General features: G+C 40.5%; 1 protein-coding gene across 1 annotated transcript; it reads left to right on the plus strand.

Annotated features, from left to right (window-relative positions):
- Positions 1–8,250: 8,250 nt before the first annotated feature.
- On the plus strand, positions 8,251–14,382 carry LOC127364138 (transgelin). The gene is made up of 5 exons (XM_051401372.1): positions 8,251–8,436; positions 12,269–12,455; positions 12,559–12,730; positions 12,884–12,986; positions 13,124–14,382. Exons 2-5 carry the CDS (start codon positions 12,276–12,278, stop codon positions 13,272–13,274), a joined length of 606 nt encoding a protein of 201 aa, XP_051257332.1. The 5' UTR covers positions 8,251–8,436; positions 12,269–12,275; the 3' UTR covers positions 13,275–14,382.
- Positions 14,383–22,114: the final 7,732 nt, after the last annotated feature.

A 22,114-nucleotide genomic window follows, 5' to 3' on the forward strand; every position in this document is an offset into this window, starting at 1 on the left:
AAGCTGTGAGTTTCTAGCCTTCCAGATCCAGACAGATTTGGGGTAAATCTCAAAAATATCCCCAACAACCAACTCTGCGATACACTCTACTCAAATCTGATCCTGTTTTTCTGCTAAATTAATAAAAAGGGGAAAAGACTGAGGTCAAGTTAGTTTCATGAAAAGTACTATATTCTTTTTCTGACTGATGGTTCTACTTTACAGGTCCAGTGTGTGGGATTTAGCGTAGTTGCAGATTACAACTCCATTGCTTCACTCTTCATTCACAAGCGTTGTCTGTCCTAGGCTACTGTACAAACATGGCAGTTCAATAAGGGAGACTCCATGGAAGGCTACCCACGGTGTCTGTTGATAAAAATTGCTCAAAATAACAAAACAATTCTATTTTCAGGTGATTATACACTAATAAAAACATACCTATGAATATTACAGACCATTACTGCTATAGTTGTAGTTGTAAAAGAAAAGAAAAGTAGTGCAAAAATAAATCCAACAATAATTTTTTCAACAACTACAACTACAATCCTGACATGAGGTCACCAAAAAAAAGAGCACAATAGAAGAAGAGCTGGAATTTTTCCATCCAACCTGTACAGCTGAAAAGCAAAACTATCCTTCCACAGCTGACGAATGATGTATGAACATGCTACTGTTTCCCACATATCTTTAAAGATCCTCCTTAAGAACACCTAATCCTCCACTGGGAGCCCAAATTAGCCACTACAACAATAAATTGGACACCACAGTCTCTGTGTGCCGTCCTCTTGGCCTTCCACTCCTTCATTACAGTGATTTCAAAAGGTTTATGGTGTGAGACGTCGTGGGTCATTTGATGCTGATTTTATTTTTATAATCCTGCATGGCTTTGAATTCTACCATCAAACTACTGTAATGGAAAATATAAATATAATTTTACTATAGTGCTAAAATCCTTTTAGTCAGTAGACACCAGCAGTTTAACAGCTCTGAAGGTAATGTGATCGCACCTTGGTCTCATTATATAATTATTGTATTTCTCTCAGATTCTTCTGAGCAGAGAAGTCGGCATCCTCATGAACTCATGAAGAATCGCAATCTATCTACAGCTAGTGTTTGATTTGTCCGTTGTGGGCTACTGTAGAAAGGTGGCAGTTCAACATGGCGGACTCCATGATAACAATAGCTCATAATAACGAAAACACAGTGATTCTTATTTTCAGGTGATTATACACTGATGAAAACATACCTATGAATATTATATTCCATTTATTAGTGCCTCGTAAATGTGATTGGATCTTTAACAGAGCAGCTCCTCCCTATAGTCAAAGATAACATGGATTAACAACGTACAGCTCCTGCTGCATCCGTTATGACCCACGCACAGTGAGACTTCTATTAAACAGCAACACAGGAACATTTAAAAACACCTAACTCTACCACACAAAGAGGACAGATCCTCATATTGTTATTTTATCCATTTTTAGAAACACAAGGACAGATCAAGCCGACGTAGAGCTGGATGCAATTGACAGAAATACACATACTCATACTGTTTGCCCTAAATTATGGCCCAAAACAGCACTCGGCTGGAGTCCTGGCTCCTGTGCAGCACGATCTGTCCATACACGCAAATGAAAACATAGGGTTGCCCATGGACCTTTGGCTCCCATCCCCCACATACGCACCTCTGCCTCCTGGATCAATACATAGAGGTCACATAAATTAAGTGGAAGTCTAATCTTATTTTGTAATTGCACCACACAGCATGTAGTTTGCATCCATCAGCTGTGTGCAATGAAGTAAAGTAGCAGAATAGCCAAGGATGCAGATGTTCCTATTGCAGGTGTGATTTAGCTTCAAAATGCGACCTTTTTCAACAACCTAGGCAATACAGTCACATTTCTGAAAAAGACAGAGCACAAAAATCTTATTTGGGCTTGAATGTGAGCAAGTAGTTACCTAATTACTGCTGTGAGTGACTCACACACACCATCTCCACCTTGAACATGTCCATTGCAGGGCAGGAACCTTTTTTCCGCACAGCTGGTCCCCGTCTCAGAGCATGATTAGATGGGGGGAGGTAGAGAGCAGAAGATTTATATGGACATTTAGGGGTCACTGTTTAGAGGCTGAGTGTCAGCAGAGTGAATTGTCTGGTTTAATGGTTAGAATCACACTGAAACACAGCGCCTCCAAGAGGACAAAAGTGCACACTGCAGCTCCCATCTAAGAAATCGAGCCATGCAAATCCCCCTACTGTTGGTTGGCAATATTCAGACTGTCATCAAGCATGTCAAAAATGTTTCTTCTCTATGTTAGGAATCAGGAGTCATAAACTGATTATCAAAAAGGGGAAAAGACAGTGTAAATAATTCTACACAGAAGCTACCTGACACAGAATGACTTAAAGTGGAAGGAAGGTTGTGAATAAATGAGGAATTTAAACAGATGTTCCCTGCTGTGTCCAACTGGTAATTTGTCCTAAAAGATCAGGCACTGCTGGACCACCTGTGGTTTTAATCCAGACTTCTTTATTCATCCACAGATATCTCATCATCACACCTCCTACAGCTCACTTCTGATGATCTGTGCATGAAATGTGTAGATACAGAGATGATCCTGCACATTGGTTCAAAACATTGTCGGCTTATTAATACAACATGTGGTTGTGAGCTTCAAGCAGTGTGAAAGAAGCTTTATTGTTTGTCCTGATGGTTGCTTTTCCATCAGACAAGATGAGATTGCGGAACGACATGTTATATGCATGAAATGTTCTGACTAAACTAGAGTAAAGGAAACTGAAATAATAATAATTCTCTTTCAGCTGACACGCTACGGGGAGACCCAGTTTCAAGGACCTCCAGTATACAATCATGTTAGCATTTAGTTTCAAGCTGGCATTTGGCCACAGAGGCCATTACAGAAATATGCAAACATAATCAGAACCTTAGTCACATGCCTAATACAATGAATGAAAGCAATACATTAACAAAGGTTAAAAGGGTTAAAATCCTTGGCCTGGCTTGCATCCTAAAACAATCAAGATTTAATGATTTTAAAGTGGGCAAAGACTCAACTAAAAGTAAAACATGTTTTTCATAGTATTGGTATCATGGCATTTTAAGCTGAAGGACAAACCAAATTACCTTTGTTGTGCAAATCACATGTATTTCTAATATACATACAAATTATCTGTGGTTCTGATGTTCTAAAGCAATATCTACTGCAAGTGTCCAATCTTAAAATCTATATCTTCACAGCACAGTAATATCACATCATAATTTAATAGGTTGTTCAGTTAAAAAAAGAGCTAAATTCTAACATACTGATCTGTAGCAGTTTACCATGTTCACCCTCTTAATTAAGCATGTTAGCGTGCCATTTGCTAATTAGTGCAAAACTCAAAGAGCAGCTGCGGCTGATGGATTAGTATTTGGTCATAAACCAATAAACCAAGTAAAAAATATCAGATTATGGTTATAGATGAAAGTTAAGGCATGACCAACATTAAACAGGTTCAATCAATTCATCCTGAGGGGGACATAGATGTTTGTACCACATTTCATGGTAAACTATCCAATAGTTGAGATATAAGTGGTGGACTGACCGACTGACAGACCATGTGTATTGTCCAGACATTGATAGATGGATAGATAATTTATTGCCTTTCTGTTAGAGGAAATGTGTTACCACAGCCTGTACACACATAAGAGCAATACATCAATCATTGCCATCCCTAGAACTGCAGCTAACATATAAACACTATAAATGTGCTCCAATCTCTGTAATACTGCTGTCTTTCATACTGAAAGATACCATGCTGAAATCTTATTTTTGTATTTATTTATTTATTTATTTATTTATTTATTTGAACAGCTTACTCTGCTTTGAGTATTTATAACTCAAAATAGGTTTGTACTTTAATTATTCAGTTTGGGGCTGAAATCAACAAAAACATGCACCACTTTTCTCTGACGTCCCCCTTGGGGCTCAGTTATTCCTCTCCATCTGTTAAATTTCTTTTTCTGTCTAACAGCTTCAGATTTTACGCCCTGATGACATCACAGTGTTTCATCCACCAGGCAGCTCTTTTTCAATTAGCAGCTCTCAGCACGGTCATCAACACCCAGCAGAGTACGCCTGAAAATACAACTGAATCTGTGAAGTCTGTACTCAGGACGAGGTTAAAAGGACAATGAGTGTAATATTCAAAACATACCTTGCTGAGTGTGTAATAATAATGCTTCTTTTAGCTATTAAAACTACACCACAGAAGTGGTCCCTGCCCCTCTGAGCCACCAGATGTTGCTGTAGCGCAGCCTGTAGAGACTCAGAGGGAGACTGATTGTCATCTGGAATAAAAAAGATGCATATAAGCTGTATTTTTACTTCTTAAAAACACAGCATTTTGGAGATACAAAGTTTAAACACAAGGACAGATTTGACTGATTGCAGGTATGGCATGACACCATCAAGTTCAGGACAGGTGATACATCTGGCTCCAGTGAGAAAAAATGCAGAAAGGATGAACTGTCGCTGTTACTTTGGCTGAAGAAAATTCTCAGAGTGGAAAGAAAAGTTGGGTGTGTTTCCCCCTTCGCTCAGAGTTCAACCACATGTGGAATTTCTCATCTGTGTGTATTTTCACCATTTACATGTTCGCTGGATAATTTTTCCCATGTTTCCCCTGCACACAACTATCTGTCATCTGGTTGAACATGAGCAGTCCTCCAAGTAACACCTCTCTAACTCTCCACCCCAGCGTGTCTAAGATAAGATAAGATAAGATGTTCCTTTATTGATCCAAATATTGAGCAGCTTGACTAAACTAAAACTGTACATGTGGAAATTAAATATAGATGTGGGTTAGAGTTTATGCCAGTCTTAGTCTGCGAGGGTTGGAGGTACTGGGTGCTGTGGCGTTGTGGAGTCTGATGGCTGATGGTACAAACGAGCCTCCAAACCGCTTTGAGGCTCGGGGCTGGGTCAGTCTGTGGCTGAAAGTGCTCCTCAGCTGCCTGAGCTCAGTGTAGAGGATGAGAGGGGTTGTCCATGATGGCGTTCAGCTTCCCTTTCATCCTCTTCTCCGTCACAGCCTCCACACTGTCCAGCTCCATCCCCACCACCGAGCTGGCCTTCCTCACCAGCTTGCTCAGCTTGTTGGCACCCTAGTCCAGATGCCTTCTCCCCAGCAAACCACAGCAAAGAAGATGACACTGGCCACTACAGACTGGTAGAACATCCGTACACGCACACGTTGAAGGACCTGAGCCTGTCCTTTCCTCTAGAGGGTAGTGTGGTCCGTCCAGTCCAGTTTATGTCACCCCCAGGAACTTGTAGGTGTCCACCATCTCTACCTTCTCTCAACTGGGGAGGGGGTCCTCTTGCTGCGCCGGAAGTCCACCACCAGCTCTTTGGTTTTCCCTGTGTTGAGCTGTAGGTGGTTTCTGTCGCACCATCCAATGAAGTTCTCAATCAGGTCTCTGTACTCCTCCTCCCTATCATCTGTGATACAGCCGACAATGGAGGAGTCATCAGAGAACTTCTGTAGATGGCACACTCCGTAGTTGGAACAGAAGTCAGAGGTGTAGATGGTGAACAGGAACGGTGATAGTACAGTTCCTTGGGGTGTGCCAGTGCTGCTCGTCACCACGTCTGACAAGCAGCTGTGCAGTCTGACATACTGTGGTCTGTCAGTGAGGTAGTCAGTGATCCAGGCCACGATGTCCTGATCCACCTGCATCACAGAGAGTTTCTCTGCCAGCCGGAGAGGCTGGATGGTGTCAATGGCACTGGAGAAGTCGAAGAACATGATCCTCACGGTGCTCTGTGGCTTCTCCAGGTGGGCGTAAGCTCTGAATCAGGTAGACGAAGGCATCATCCACGCCGATGTCGGCCTGGTACGCAAACTGCAGCGGGTCCAGGCAGTCACGTATCATAGGTCTAAGGTGCTGCAGAACCAGTCTCTCAAAGGTCTTCATAACATGTGATGTTGAGGCTACAGGCCTGAAGTCATTGAGAGCACTGGGTCTTCCTTTTTTGGGAACAGAAACTAAGCAGGAAGTCTTCCATATCTTTGGCACCTTTTTCAACCTCAGGGAGAGGCCAAAAAGATGCTGGAATACTCTTGCCAGTTGCTCTGCACAATCCTTAAGGACTCTCAGGTTGACGTAGTCGGGACCTCTGGCCTTGTCTATCCGGGTCCTGATGAGTTGCAATCTCTTGGAGGGGGTTTGAGTGGGAGGAGGGTAGATGAGGGGGGTGGTGTTGCTGTGGTCAAGGGGGAGACAGGCTGTGGAGGAGGAGGGTGGGATAGCCAGGGTGTGAATGGAGGAGGGCGGGGTAGCCAAAGTGTGAATGGGGGTACCTGAGGAGGTGGAGGGGGTTTGTGAATTGAAAAACAGGTTTAGCATGTTGGCACGTCCCTTTGTCCCCTCCACTGAACCTACTGACCTTTTCATGCCAGTAATGCTCCTCGGTTGGAGGCTCAGACTACACTTTTGTGTAATTATTTATAGGAATAACGAGTATCACTCCAATCAAAGAGCATCCATTGATCATGACTGCTCAAACATAAAAATAAAGAACAATGAATTCATTATCCGATCGACAGGACATTTTAATTAGATAATCAACTAATCATTTGTCAAGCAAAACATTTCTCTGCTTCCAGTTCCTCGTTTTTCAGCATTATATGTAAGTAAATTAAATATCTTTGGGATTTGTACTGTTGGTTGGACAAAACAAACAATGTGAAAATCAGAATCAACTTTTGCTCTGGTGGATTTCTGACAAATAAACGGTTCTGTTGAAAATATAGTAGATAAAAGTAAATACTTGTTTGTTCCTACATTAAAACTGACCCTTGAGTAACAATTCAGATGAAAGCACAATTTTCTAATTTGTTTAAAAAGTGTAAAATATGGTAGATATGAAAGGATGTTTTTTAGTTTTTGTATGCATTTACTTTGTCACATAAAATGTAGTTACTTTTCATTTTGACATTAAAATCAGATCACAAGACAGAAAATAAGGTGAGGAGGTGTTTTGCATTTCAGTATTAATTCACAGAGGAAGGCATCATTTTATTTCTTTGATTTGATTTGTTTAATTTAGGCATTTTAAATCTTCCGTATTAAAAGCCTGCTTCTGATATATAAAACAAACAAAAAGTAGATCACTTGACTTGACTTGATTAAGTGTTCCTTTATTGACTTCAGATAAAAATCAAACCAAACTCAAATACTGAATTTCAAAGAAGCCGTGGCAGTGGAGGTACAGTTGGCGACTGACTGCTTCTGAACTATAATGCAGTTACAGCTTGTGTGCAGGAAAGAGGAAATATTCTACTGCAGCGAAACTACATTCAGGCTGTGATTATCATTAACCCTGTAGATGCTCCGGTGGTTAACTCATAACTGGGGATCCTGCATTAGAAATGACACAAAACGTAGCTGACACGAACATGTCCCAGCATTTCTTAACACCTACATATTTATGACCAATGGGCTCAGTCAATGACTTCACACATTGCCAACTCCTCACAATGTTATCACATCTGATGTCATATCTCAAAGGCCCTTCAGGTCCTGACTTGCCCCCGCCAACGAGGCTGACATGGTTGGAATGCCTCGGAGGGAGTGTCTCTCCTTGTCGTCATAGAAACCGTCTGGATGTAACTGTAGCTCCTGTACTGAGACTGTGCAGGAGGACAAGAGTCAGCTCCAGTCGTCACAATTTACATGCTCAATCATGAAAAAATGTTGTAATGTGTCATGACCTGTTCCTCTGCTTCCTCTTTATTGTGTCTCAATGTGAAACTCAACAGAGAGGACGGGATGTACATTCCACAGCTGCCTCTTTTTCAGTTTCAGACGCAAACATCACCAGTTTGAATTAAGGCAATAAATAATCTCCCACATGTGCTTCAGTGCTCTCTAATTACTGTAACTCCCCTCCTGTGCTCCCTCAAACTGCACTGTTCTCGAGGATTTTATCATCCCTCCCTCCTAATCCTGTCTCATTCTTTAGTGGTAGAGGGAGAAATTTGGAGAATTCTTTTCAGTGACCACACCAAACTCTCCAGTCACATGCCCTCTTTTTCCTTCCCGTCCTTCTCCTAAATAAGGAGTTACAATTTGAGTGGGGAAAACGAGAAAGAGCAAAGGGGCGGGTCATAGAGTGAAATAAGAGGACCTGAAGGCGTCTCTCTCTCTCTCTCTCTCTCTCTCTCTCTCTCTCTCTCTCTCTCTCTCTCTCTCTCTCTCACTCACTCACTCACTCTCTCCTCCTATTTCTGTTGAATGAGTCATATATTTCAGACAAGGGTGTTTGCTTTATTTATGTTGGCAGTTCTTAACAGTGCAACCTGCACTGTGTTGTAAGCGAGCAGAAGAGAAGGAACACAGCAACACAAGCCCGAACTCACCTGTATTCACCTGAAAGCTACTACACAAAGTAAGTAAACACTCCTCCTCTTGTTTTCTCTTGGCCTCATTCATCAATCTCAGTTTTCTGGTTTCTCACTGGCTTTCAGAAGATTTCTTTGTTGCTTTAAGCTTGTGGCTAACTGTGCAGGAAACCTGAAAAAAGAAGTGTAATGTATCTTACACCCCACCCTCGCGCTCTGTCTGTAAATGTTTAGCTCCTCTTGTCATGTGTAGAGTCTTGTGATATAAAGATATGTTTCTTATCTACCTTTGCTCTCAGCACTCCTCTGATGTGCTCACAGCAAAATGCAAGGCCTCACAGCTTCAGGGAGGGATAACATGTTCTGCTTCTGACAAATCTCTCAGCAACATGCAGCCAGTAGTGTCTAATAATATGTCATTTTCTGGTTTAATATATGCTCTGAACACAAGGCCGCTGGTTCAGGTTATAGCAGTGAAACTCACGCATGTGTCTGTCACACGTGTTGTGCGCATGCAAGTGCTTTTGGGCTGTGAGATAACTTAAAGACTGCGATTTCAGGGGGTGTTTGCGCTTTTCTCACTATCTTTAGTGATAAGGGTAGAAATACGGAGTTCTGAATTAACAGTCTAGGTCAGCAGCAGCTGGAACTGCTGATAAAGGGAAACGCAGCCATGAACACTGTAAGAAACAATCATGTGAACTAGTTTATCCATTTCGATCCACCGTGCTCACATTACAAAAGTTTCAGAACAAGCTTTCAACTGTTTGCTGAGCTAAATGAATTACAGATCATACTATGAGTACAGAAGGTATTACTTGGACTCAGTATGCAAATACTGATGCAAGAGCAAAATGTTGTGAAACATCTTGCACCGGATGACTGTAAGTTACTATGATACCAAAGTTTAAGAATTTGGGCGGGGGATGAGAATGACAAATTTAACAGTTACAACTGGAGTTGCATCTGAGTAAGACACTTAACCCTCAAAAGGCACATTGGAGCTGATCAGTGGGGAGTGTTTGCTCAGAGTAGCGGTCAGGTATTAAAGAGTGTGTCAAGGTAAAGCAGAGGATTAATGGAAAAGCTCATGCGTACTCAGAAATAATGATTTAGAGAGCAAGTAACAAAGTCAGTTATATCCTGCTGTAGTGTCTCAATTTACTGCTTGTTTGAACAGTAAAAACTATGACACATGTAAATATTTATAGTAACAAGTAGATAACAATATTCATACACAGTCACATTACGGAAGCCCACTGAAATACAATGACCAGAGGTTCATTCACAAAAGCTGGAGAATGAAAAAGTAGTTAGACGTGGATTTCTCTAATTCAGTATCACTCATTTACAAATATTTTTAATGGAAATGAAAATGTGTTACTATAGTTAAAACTCTTGCATCAACCAATTTATGATGCTTAGCAGCACACACAGCTGTTCATTGACATCTTGGTTTTTGAGGGGGTTTGTAGCCCTGACTCTATGATTACAAGATGTTCCCAGTAACTACCAGGCCACTCCCAGTTGATTTCTAGGGTGCACACAGATCTAGATAATCCAAAACACACACTAAAACACCTGTACACACACTCTGCTTTAATAGCTTTAATGCTAGCTTGCAGTCTACTTTACAGCCATGTTCACAGTAAAAATATGCTTGAAATGCACTGTGCAGAGTGGCAGGGGCATGATCTGATCTTTTGACATCCAATCAGCACTTCACATGTGTAGTTCAGAGATCAAAGTACAGGCTAAATTAAGGGTTAATCTGAAAGAGTAGACTCCTTGACTCCATCATCCCTCATCGTTCGCTGCATAGATAAGTCCTGATGTTTGCAGCAGCTGGATGTTCTCTGGGCGTGCCAGGACACCACAAATGGATCTCCTGTGATTGAGAAAGAGACTGTTCAAGTTGTTTAGATATTTACTTCACCCTTCTGGTTTCTGGTTTTGGAATGACTTAGCGGACAGGAAGGCGCTTCTCCTCAACATGCCATATAACCACTGCAACCTCAGACAATGAACAGAGACACCAGTGTGATCTATGGCAGCTAGGGCTCCAGTGTGAAGCTGTTAGACACAAAGATGATTTGTCAAACTATCAACACATATTGTGTAAGTCTGACGATCCTCTGTTTTGCAAAGGATGTAATAGGTGCGCCTTTCTGACCTCGAGGGACCAATTAACTTTATGCTGTATATTAAAACCCAGTTTGCCTGCAAAAATAAAACACAGATTCCAGCACAGATGCACGCAGTGAGGAATTTGCAGTCTTTTCAAAAGGCAGTACAAAATGTACAGGTTCTCTATATTTGCTGAGAATATATACACCATACATTTGTGTGCATACTGTGGGCAGGGAGTAAAGAAAAGTGAGAGCAGAAAGATTTTCCTATCAGCTATAAACATCTCCATATGTTATCTGCTTTCCTGGAAATTCAGAAATGTCAGTGAGTTGTGCAACTCAGTTACTCAGATCTGTTAAAGTAATAACCGCAGCGTGGTGGTTAACATGTACCGTCTCATACTTCCATGATTTAACAGGCTTGATGGAGGTTTTATTTTTTTAAACTTAAAGGCTGTTCCCATGGTGAGCAGTAGTGTGTTTTGTTTAGAGTCCTGTATACACATAGCTACCTTTGTCAGGGAGGAAGGAAGGAAGTGACAACTGAAAGAGCAAACAGGATGCAGGGAGCGGGGCGGTTCTGCCGAGGCCAACAGGAAGCTCATACTGCATTAATAAGTGAGACAGGCCAACCATAATTACTTACAGAAACAGCAGGGTTGTAATTCTGGAAGACATTTAGCATTTTCAACTTCCATGGTACAAAATGTATTTATTAAGTGACACTGAGATGGTCTGGATAGATGGAGATTCAAATCCTCAGTTTAGCTGGTTATTAAAACGTACATATTATATCAGTGTTGTTAATGAAGAAGAAGAGCAGGACTCTATTAAATTTAATTATTTCAATTTAAATATGCTCTGCTTCTGCTGTAATGTAGATTAGCATACACACACACACACAGACACACACACACAGACACACACGTACTTCTGTCCTCGACTCTTCATTGATTTCTTTCACAATTGTCTTATTCCCTGAAAGGCATAATTCAACATTTTGGGAAATAGGCTTATCGGCTTTCTGTTGGAGACTCAGATAAAATATATTGATACCACTCTTATACCTGTTTGTTGAATATAAGGTTATAGCTAGCAGCAGCTTAGCTTAGCTTAGCATAAAGATTGGAAACAGCAAGCCTGGTTCTATCCAAAGGTAACAAAAAGACCTAAGTCTAAAATTCAGTAATTTAAGCTGCAGTAGGTAACTTTCACTATATCCTGACAGTAGTAAATGAGACCGATAATCTGTGAAACAAGCAGGTTCTTTGACTCGTTCTAGTGCTCCTAATGGCATTTGCAAGAATCCACCGGGCCTAAAAACAAAAACAGCTAATCAGAGCCAGGAAAGATATAAAGACAGTTCTGGTGGATTCTTGTGACATCAGGAGCACATCTGTGTTGACCCTACTATTTCATGTCAAAATGGCTGCTGTGAAAAAGGTCTATTGAACAAGTGCCTACCAGCTAAAATTTGTTCACTTTCCTTATTCTGAAACTAACAGATTCTCACACAAAACTGAACACACAATAGAAACACATTCCCGCACACATGCACGTATGAGAGTGACTAAAGTCCTATTTGTTCTGACTGGAGGCCAGGATTGTGGGTGTGAGCAGGGCAGGGATTTCAATGTGAATGTTGTTACATCTGTTAAATATCCATATTGAAAAAGACACAATATGCTGCCAAGGAATAAAGTTTGCTTTAGCCACCTGCCTATCTAACTCTACCTTTCCCTCCCAACAGGATCAGAATGGCAAACAAAGGTCCCAGCTATGGTCTGAGCCGCGAGGTACAGAGTAAGATTGATAAGAAATACGACCCGGAACTGGAGGAAAGGCTGGTGGAGTGGATCATTGCCCAGTGTGGCTCTGGAGTTGGCCGGCCTGAGTTAGGCAAGACCGGATTCCAAAACTGGCTCAAGGATGGATGTGTGAGTGTTGGGTTTGCATAAGTGTAAATACGACATTGAAATTTACACTGTGTAGAGTCAGTATATATAAATGAACCTGCCTCTTCTATGTGTGTGTGTCTAGGTGCTGTGTGAGCTCATCAACAGCCTGTATGGATCCAACAAGCCGATCAAGACCATCAAGACCTCTGGCATGGCCTTTAAACAGATGGAACTAATATCCATGTTCCTCAGGGCTGCGGAAAACTATGGAGTCACCAAAACTGATATGTTTCAGACTGTAGACCTCTTTGAAAGTAAGACAACCAGCAGAACTCATCTGTATTTTGACAATAGTCTTGCTAATTGTTTTGTAAGTGAGGAAGTGAAGCTGTATTTAGAGGTGGAGAGCACAGGTCATTGTCTCTTCCCTTAGTTTGTGCTCATATGAGATTGTTGCATGTCTTCAGGCAAGGACCTGGCGGCTGTCCAGAGGACCCTGATGGCTCTGGGTAGTTTGGCTGTCACAAAGGATGATGGGTGTTACAAAGGAGACCCCAGTTGGTTCCATAAGTGAGTTTGAGTGTGTGCTCCCTCCCTCCATGTATGAACTAGTCTCTCTGTAGAAAGTTGGTCAAACAAAGGAGGTTTCTATTCAATGTTGAGTAATGAGATTGTGGACTGAGAGATGTGTGTTTGTATGTGTGCAGGAAGTCCCAAGAGAACAGAAGAGATTTCTCAGAGGAACAGTTGACCGAAGGCAAAAATGTCATTGGCCTGCAAATGGGCACAAATAAAGGAGCATCTCAAGCTGGAATGACAGGCTATGGACGACCCAGGCAGATCATCAACAACCCCTGAATCCAAGCAGTGCTTAAAACCTCCTCCGAGACACTCCTTCTTCTGCCCTCTGAAAGGCCAGCGAGGACGGAGAAACTCTGACTCTTACCGTAGCCATGAGGAGAAATGTAACCTGACTGTTTTCAAGGCTAAACTGGACCAAAACAGGGACCAACGAGAACATGTGCACATATACAACACACACTTCATGTTGATCACACATACATGAATAAATACTAGTTAACAATTAGACAGAACATTTTACATTGCAACTTATAAATTATATATTTTCTTAAACGATCATTCCAGTTGTTTTGCATGTTTTAACACCTACAACTGTGCTTTACATTACTGCTCATCAAAATATTTTAGATTTCTTACCTTCCAGACACCCAGAGGTTTGAGTTCTTGTCAGTTCACTGTAAGAATCAACTTGCAGAGACTTATAACTTGCTTGAGAGATGTAATCCATCACATTTAATACTTGGTTTGCTTTATTTCTTTATTTTAACAGATACATTATTGATGCATGCGGCCAGGAACTCTTTTCAAAACTCTACCTGCTAGTGCATTCAAGGACTCTGATGTCTGAGACGTGAGAATGTTTAATGGATTAAAAAAAAGTAATCCATTATTTATTTTTCAGTGTCCTTGTTTTCTATTTGTATATCTGCCACTGTTGTTCTTCTGACAACTCTTGGATGTCAGGGTATACTTGAATGCTTCCCTGCTCACAACTAATAACAATTTAATTGATGTTAAATTCGATAGATGACCTATCTCAAGCTAGTTTCAAGGCTCATTTATTGTGTACTGGATTGAATAAGAAGTGTGTGGAGTGCTGTGGTTTACAACAATGTTAAGCACAAAATTTGAAGTAAATAGGTTACAATAAACAAACACCAGTGTTGTCAAGTATAAGTTTAGGAAGTGAACTGCCTGGTTTGAAAAAGTGTTAAGAAAAACATAGTACAAGTACAGTCGTGTGTTTTACCTGATACACAATCTGCAGTTAGATGCTTTCAGTTAACTAATTTCCAATCAATATATTGGACCTTCTTTTTAGAGTTTAATACATCCTTTCTAATGATGATGATTTTGAAATAAAGTTCAATTTACCTGTAAAGAAGCCTCTTGTGTGATGAATAGATTAACATAGGCTTTGTCCTACATGTACTGATACTATTGATCACACACTGTGCCAAAATCCTTCTGCGGTGTTATTCTTCATACCATGGTGGCACCTGGTAAACAATAAGAGAGATTGACTCATGTACATAGCAACTAAACCCATAATCAACAGTAGGAGTTCCTGCAGGTAAGTACACCTAGCCTTGTTTGCTTTAAACCTGAGCTGTACTCCACACAGAGATAAGCAGACGTAATAAAGTCTGCAAAAAAATAAAATAAAAAAAGGCAATCTGCCCAAAGGTGGGAGGACAGAATGATAGGAGGGAGTGATAATGGGTGGGGATAAAGTCTGGCTTTCAGGCCAATCTTCGCCTGGTTGGAGAAAAACAAGGGGGATCTAGAGGAGGACAATCACTATCTTCTGCCAGGATTTTGTTTATACTGTGTGTTTGCTTGAGTAGAGATTAAGCTGTTCAGCATGAACTGACTCAGAAAAAGGCCGGAGATGGAGAAGAAAAGCAGGAAGGAGAAGACAGAAGAAGAATACATTTCAGTTTGATGAGAGAAAGAGGTTATGAAGAAACAACAGGAAGTACCTAAAAAAAAACCCAGAAGTGTCCAGATGGAGTCAAAAGACAGGAGATTAAGGTGGCTGGGGTCAGAAGGAGTGTACTTCTGACTTGAGAAATCAGAAAGCATTTCCAAAAAAGGAGTCATCATTGCAGAGGGAGGGCAAACAAAAAGACTTCCTTTTCCCCTTCCTTTTTATTCTTGGTCTGTTAACAGGAAACTGTGTGTAGAAATTTTGTGAGGTTAAATTGGTATATTGTATATCCACGAGAAATACATTTAAAACAAGGGAAAACAACACAGTAATACTGTTCATGTGGTGGTGTATTCTTATGTTTTATGATTATTTTCACAATAAAAGCTTTACTTTATCACTGCGCTATCACACTTAGCACCTCATAAAGAATTTTTACAACACAGACTTGCCTCTGATGGAGCAAGATCATTTGCTCTTTATGAAGTCGTCACTGTTAAGACTTACTCTTCTGTTGATGCAGTACATTAGTCTCTGTGGGACAGCCGCAGTCATCTAAGCTGTAGTTCAGATAATTATAATTGCCAAAAACTGTTTACTATTTCAACACTCATATTTATTTAAACACTAGCAGACATAAGTGAGCTCTCACACTGCTCAAAGCATCTGCCCAAGTTACTCTCCATCCTCCATCCATATCTCCAAGTCCATTAATATAACAAAGCTTTTGTGTCTCTGCAAGACCTTTTTTTAAAACTGAATAATTTTTACTGTTCGTCACCAGCATCTACAGCAAACATCACACACACACTGTTGAGGGCAAGAAACACAAATATTTCATAAGATTTCCAAGGCAGGTCAGACTAATGTAAATCAATGAAACAGAGAATCTTCTGTTTGAAATAATATTTAAGCTTTAAATTATTTATTTTTATAGTCCGAATTTCATTATTCCTCATTGGAGGATTGGTAAGAAAACACAATTCAGAAATGTATTACAGTGTTGTCTTATCACCATTCAGGAGATAATAGTTGGTGAGAGAAAGATGTGATTGTGTTATCTTTAATTGTATCAGGAACACTGTTGCACTGAAGACTTTTGCTTCATCATCTATTGACTAACTGAGCTAACAATCTACATTTATAATTGACTCCCTCACAATCTTATCAGTTCATCAACAAGTGCAACTTATTAATGTTTGATTTATGAAGTGACTCATTGTCAGTTAAGGATGAATTTATTGTTAATTGATCAGTATAGTAAATCTGAGTAGAAAAGGTGACCTGAAAGATTCTCTGAGCTGTGAATGGTGTCAGCAGATCACATGCTGGTTGTGGCAGCTGCAGTTTGTTACTGACGGTCTCGGGGGACAAACTTGAGAGAAAGAAAACTACAATTCCTGTCTTTTTCTAGGGGTTGTGTCACTACGTCAGGTTTAAGGTTCAGGTAGAACTGATAACTCATAATTTACGTTTGACCTGCCAGTATGCATGGCAGCTGAAATGAACGAGGCTGAACAATTTGAAATATTCCCCAAACAAGCTAAAACAAACGTATCAGCCTGTCCTCCCCTCTTCTGTCTTTATCTCACAATCTTGATCTTCCTAACATTTCTACAGCTAATTTTTAGCAGAGATGTGGTGCCCAGCCTTTTTGACAGAGGAGCTATTTTTTTTTATTCCATCAGGGTTTTAAAGAAAGTGTGGAAACACCAACACACCACTGGCCTCACCGCAGTGAAATGCACTTTGCTGCCATACAGGGGCATAACAGGGGCGACGATTAGCCTTGAGGTTACAGAAGTGGCCTTATGACTGGAGAGGTGCCAGTTTGAATCCTCAGACTGTCTGTGGAAATGTGAATGGGGAAGCTGAGCTAACACATTCTCCTCCATCAAGGTTGAGCAAGGCCAGGAGGTGGAGGCCTCACTGCTCCAGTGGCTCCGGTAGCAGGTTGACTCCATTAACACCCAGAGATCATTGAAGAATTCAGGAACCGTATTACTAGTTTCAGTTGTGTCTCAAGAGGAAGGATAGGCGTTGCACACTTGCAAACAGCGGCACATGGCACATGATGGACCCCAAATGTGTAACTTGAGCCACCAGACAAAGTAATGTCATGTAGTTAAAGGCCCAAATCTGAACCAGTCAGGATGAACTTAAGTAGCCTGGTCCAGACTTCAAGACTCAAGTAAATGAAATGGCTTTTCAGTCTGATTATCAGGCCAGAACTAATGCTGCAGTTGGTAGAGGCAGTAAGATAGCACACCGATTAAGGCATCTGAGTGACGTAGTGGAAAAAGCTGTCACCCACAACTGCAGAGATCTGATCTGTGGTGCTTCTGGCTTAGCCAGCGACATTTCTGGTGGAACCAACCAAGTGACAAAGCCCTCAAGCAGCGGTAGTATTTATAACAAGAGCAAAGAAGCAAGTCAGGAGATGGTATGTTATATAGGGACAGTGTCTGTGGTGAGGAGGTTAGGTGAGTCAACAAGACCTCAAACTTTAACATGGGTGAAGACTGTTTGTTTCCAGTTTACAGTTTTTTTTAAACCACGTGGTTATCACTGATGACAAAGCTCTCCTAACTTTAAGTATTAATTATAACTCAATGCAAAACTAAACCTAACATAGTTGTTTTTGTGCCTGAACCTAAGCAAACCTTAATCGTGGGGTTGTCACACCATAAAAATGATTTATTGATTGATAGTGATTAGTAACAGTTGTGGAAGACACAGAGAAATAATGTCATTGTGCTGATAATGGTAACATATGTAGAAAACACTGGATGGACAAACTATGTACTTTGTTGTTTAATTTGGAGGATTTATTATAACATTGTAGTGTTACTGGGTGGGAAGCCAGTGAGGGTCAGTTACTCCGTTACTCTGTCTCATTCGTACATCCAAACGTTGATGTAAAGTAGTAAGAGCTTTCCCTGTTGACAACCCCTCTGTTGACCTCACCGCAAAATCCATTTGTAGCTATTTTGCTTCTGTTGTCTCCGAGATCAAGAATGAACTTTAAATGTCATCTTTGAAGCCAACATGGAAGAGACGTTCTTAGAAGAGACATGCTTTGAAAACTGGATCTATAATTCAATGACCAACTGTACTCCATTGGTCCCTTACAGTACACAATTATGTTTCACATGGTATGAGCATAAAATAAACTTGAATAAAGGTTACAATAGGGTACAAATACAAGTTTTTGTGCTCGAAAAGAGCAAAATATACTTCTTCAGTGACCCAAATGTATTTTCCCCTGATTTACACCTTTTCCCAAGGGCAGACCAATAACACTATTACAGATTTTTTTTTTGTAGGTTTGTTACACATAAAATGTATTTTATATTTTTGTCTTACAATAAATGTCTCACAATAGATGAGAGGGGAATTCACTTTTAATTAGCTGTGTAGGCATGTATTGTTTGCATGAAGTGTCAGGAAGAGATGTCAGGCCTGAGGTTATGAGTGACACCCCCTTTTCAAAAGTCACAATGCGTGTGAATAAATCTTAAAATGAAGGAGGAGGACAAGTGAGAGGAGTGGTGGAATGTGAAAAAAAAAAGGTAATAAGTATAGCGGAGAAAAACATTCTGGTTAAGACAGTGATTGGTTATTGGCATAGAATAGGCCAAAGGGCAGCTTGTCCTACTGAGTATTTCACTCCGAACTACACTTAAACACCGCAAACTCAGCTTCTTACTGCAAAGGTGCAGCTATTAATTGACAGCAAAAGCAATGTTTTGGCTGCTTTGGTTTGTATGCAGTAGGGTGATGTCAGTCCAAGGTCATTATGTGACACCACAAAAGGCTGCAGTCAAGAAATGATAGCCCTGGGTGAAAGGCTAGGGAAGTAAATAGGACAGCCTGACCTGAGACCTGCTGAATTAGCTTTAGGACCAAGACAATTATTGAGAGGTGCAGCGGAGAAATCAATGGGTAAAAATGACTTTCGATGACCTGGTCTTCCGCACTGTTTGAGTGAGGCAGAGATGGTGTTACACAAGCCTTAATGCAGGTGAAACAGCTCTCTGTGGAGCTTCAGTGGCAATTATGAACCAGATTGGTTGTAATTTTTGCACCGTAAGCTCAATTTCCTTCCAAGGTGGTTTCACAAAGGTGTAATTTGCGGTGTAGATCCTATTTGCATTTGAGTGTGGTTTTCAAAAAGCAAGTGTTTATGAAATAAAAGCGGCACTCAGCTGGAGACTGCAGGTTTGGGAGATGGCTAAACATGAATTTCACATCAGATACTGCTGCCTCCGGTCTGAAGTAAGCAAAAAGACTGAATACGTATGTGTCAATGACTCATAGCCATTAATATGGTTCATTCGGGAAACCACAGAGGAAGATGCTGTGGTATGACTGCATGCGTTGTTAGCTCTTCATGGGTCAACATTGAATGATAAGAGGGTGAAAAAGGTAGGTCACAGGAGTATCAGGTGTAAATGGTGGGTAATCTGAGTCAGGAAGCAGGTGTTTCCCCTCGAAACTGTTGGTTTGAGGCCAAATAATGAGATCTGAAAGGTGAACCCTCAATTCAAATGCCATGAGAGGAGGACAAAGCTGTTAAGGCAGCGTGACAAGTTGAAAGCTCAGAACGTGCAGTTAAATATCCACTTCAATCCTCAAAGCTCACCTTGAGGAAATGCTGCCTTCGCTTAAACCAGCGTTCAGATTTTTCTGTAACCTGCTCAAACCCACTTTCATTTCAACTCTTTGTGCTGCTGCAGTTTATCAACCAATCGTGACAGTCTTGCACCTTGTAGTCTGACGATAGCTGCTGCAGTGAAGCTGCAAAGTGCTTTGTGCAGAGGAGGAGGAGGAGGAGGAGGAGGAGGGGTTCCTAAATGAAAGCAATGTAGCCTTTTGTCTGCGATTCCTGGAGTCACAGTCATGTAAAATCATGTGCCAAATAACGTACTGTCAGAAACAAGTAAAAAGAAATAAAAGACAATAAAGACCCAGATGCATTTTATTGAAATTGAAGCGTTCTGAATATAAGGGTGCAAAAACAAAACACATGGCTCGATTCATTTTGCGAGTGCCTTTCTTTTTTTATTGAAAACATCATCTTTATAAAAATTTCACTCCATCACATACTGCATGCATTAAAACTAAAATCTAACAAACACATCTCTACAACCTCCCAAGTTCTCCATGAGGGCCCTCTCCTGGCTGATGCTGGTTACTGATACAGACCCCACGGTCTGTTGGGGACAGCAAATGCAGGTTTGTGATGTAAACATTTGCTCTGCTGCTAAGCATGAAAATAAAAATGGCGATCTTTCATTCGAGGTTTTGGGGTTTTCTTAACTTCTGCTTTCATCATTACAACAAACTTCTGCTATTCCATTTCCTCTGAAATTATATAATCTCATTGTGAAGCTAAAACATGTGATGGACTTACTTTAACTTTTGACCATGAAAAATAACATCACGAGGGTCACAGCACATGGCACTGGCATCATGAATATGTACTTATGTAGCTCATCATTTATAAAATCATCATCATCTGAGAGCCATAATGACAAAAGATGAGTCACGTTGCATGTTGATCAAAGAAACTGAACCCCATGAGTAAATTTGACCAATTTAGAAAGCAAAGGCCTTTATTTTCAATTAGGTAATTGAGCTTTTTTGGTAATATATTATCACAGAAGACATCAAGTTTAATAATTACATCAACAGCAAGTCAGAGTATGTGGACAGATTTTTCTCTGGACCAGATTGTTGAAATGAGTCTAAAGATTTGAAAAAAAAAATTTCTTGATTTCTAATGCCACCTTTAGATATTTCTATTCAATGCTTTACTTTTGTTCCACAATAATGTTGTTTTTTGAGTTAAAATATCTTTAATTACAAGCAAATATTGACATGTGATCGTTTGCATGGCATGTTGTAACCACTGCACCATTTATTACATTTGGCAGAATATTACAAACCCTGATCATACATTGTTCATACATAAAGTAACTCTGTGACAGGTGAGAAAGTATGTCTAATTTAATGTTATATTCTTGTCTTCTCTGTTCACGCAGGCCGTTCAGATGCTAAGTGGTACAGACTCCCAACACTGCCCAGCTTGTTAATACTGAACTAAAGCCAAGTTTTAAACAGGTCAATAGAGCAGGGACAACACACAGAGCCAGATATAGATTTTATCAGGGTGTAGCTTACTTGCCGGCGACGCCTCTGTCTCTGTTACTGCCTGCTGGAATAAGAAAGCCCATTTTCAAACTGTTGTTGATAGATGAAGCAGTCAAATATTTATCTACAGTCTACATGGCCAGTTGTAAGACTTTTAAAGTGGGTATTTAGATTTGGATCACTGGCAGTCTAAACACATATGGTTTAGATGAAAATGTACAAGCTGCGGACGAGGTGTCAGCGTGTACGTTTATTTTCAGATGTTTAATGTATACGCACAGGAAAGTGCCTTTTAACATTTATCTTTTACCACTTCAGGTGATGCAGATGTATGTGTCATACACTGATTTCTCCATTTTTACAGCATTACAACTCTTAAAATGGAAAAACTAGTTAAAAAAAAACAAACCCAACAGCTTTAATTCCTCAATCATTCCCGTATCAGAAACATGAACTCATAGTGTGACTCCAGACAATGGCTTTAAGTTGTTTAGTCATGGGCTTTGAGCTCAGCGTGTTAACAGCGCTTCAAACTTCACACTCAGTCTGCAGTACGGGCCTCCAGATGGACCTACTATTTTAGCTACACTGGGACAGTTTTGGGTCACAGTTAAAATTAATGAGAACAACATCAAAAGTGAGCGAATGGTTTATTAACTAAGTATTTTACAACTGGCCCGCATCATATAAAACTCCAGCACGCCTAACTAAATGTTTAATGAGGACGTTTTAACATGAGTCTACATCTGAGTGCCGTTGGTGAATTATTACAACATTAGAGATGTTCATTTGGCGAAAGCAAATTAATTAGGCAGTAAGGAACTCTTTGGCTTCAAGAGAGGAGGGGAGGAACAAGCAGTGAGCCTTGTTAGTGTCTTTTCCAATTTAGTTCCCTGATTAAATGGTTCCCTCTGCTGGTGAGTGTGTTACGCACAGAGCTGCAAATCACAGTGACTGAGATTTATGCATCCCCTCTTTTTGGATCATCAACACAACTGGCAGAAAGAGAAACTCCCAACACATGACGGGA

This window comes from Dicentrarchus labrax, unplaced genomic scaffold, assembly GCF_905237075.1.
Source record: "Dicentrarchus labrax unplaced genomic scaffold, dlabrax2021, whole genome shotgun sequence".
NCBI classification, from domain to species: Eukaryota; Metazoa; Chordata; class Actinopteri; family Moronidae; genus Dicentrarchus; species Dicentrarchus labrax.

Excerpts from the sequence above, each read along its gene's own strand:
- LOC127364138 (XM_051401372.1), top strand. The coding sequence starts at position 12,276 with ATGGCAAACAAAGGTCCCAGCTATGGTCTGAGCCGCGAGGTACAGAGT. Across the intron at positions 12,731-12,883 it reads GACTGTAGACCTCTTTGAAA|GCAAGGACCTGGCGGCTGTC; the intron begins GTAAGACAACCA and ends GCATGTCTTCAG. Across the intron at positions 12,987-13,123 it reads GACCCCAGTTGGTTCCATAA|GAAGTCCCAAGAGAACAGAA; the intron begins GTGAGTTTGAGT and ends GTATGTGTGCAG.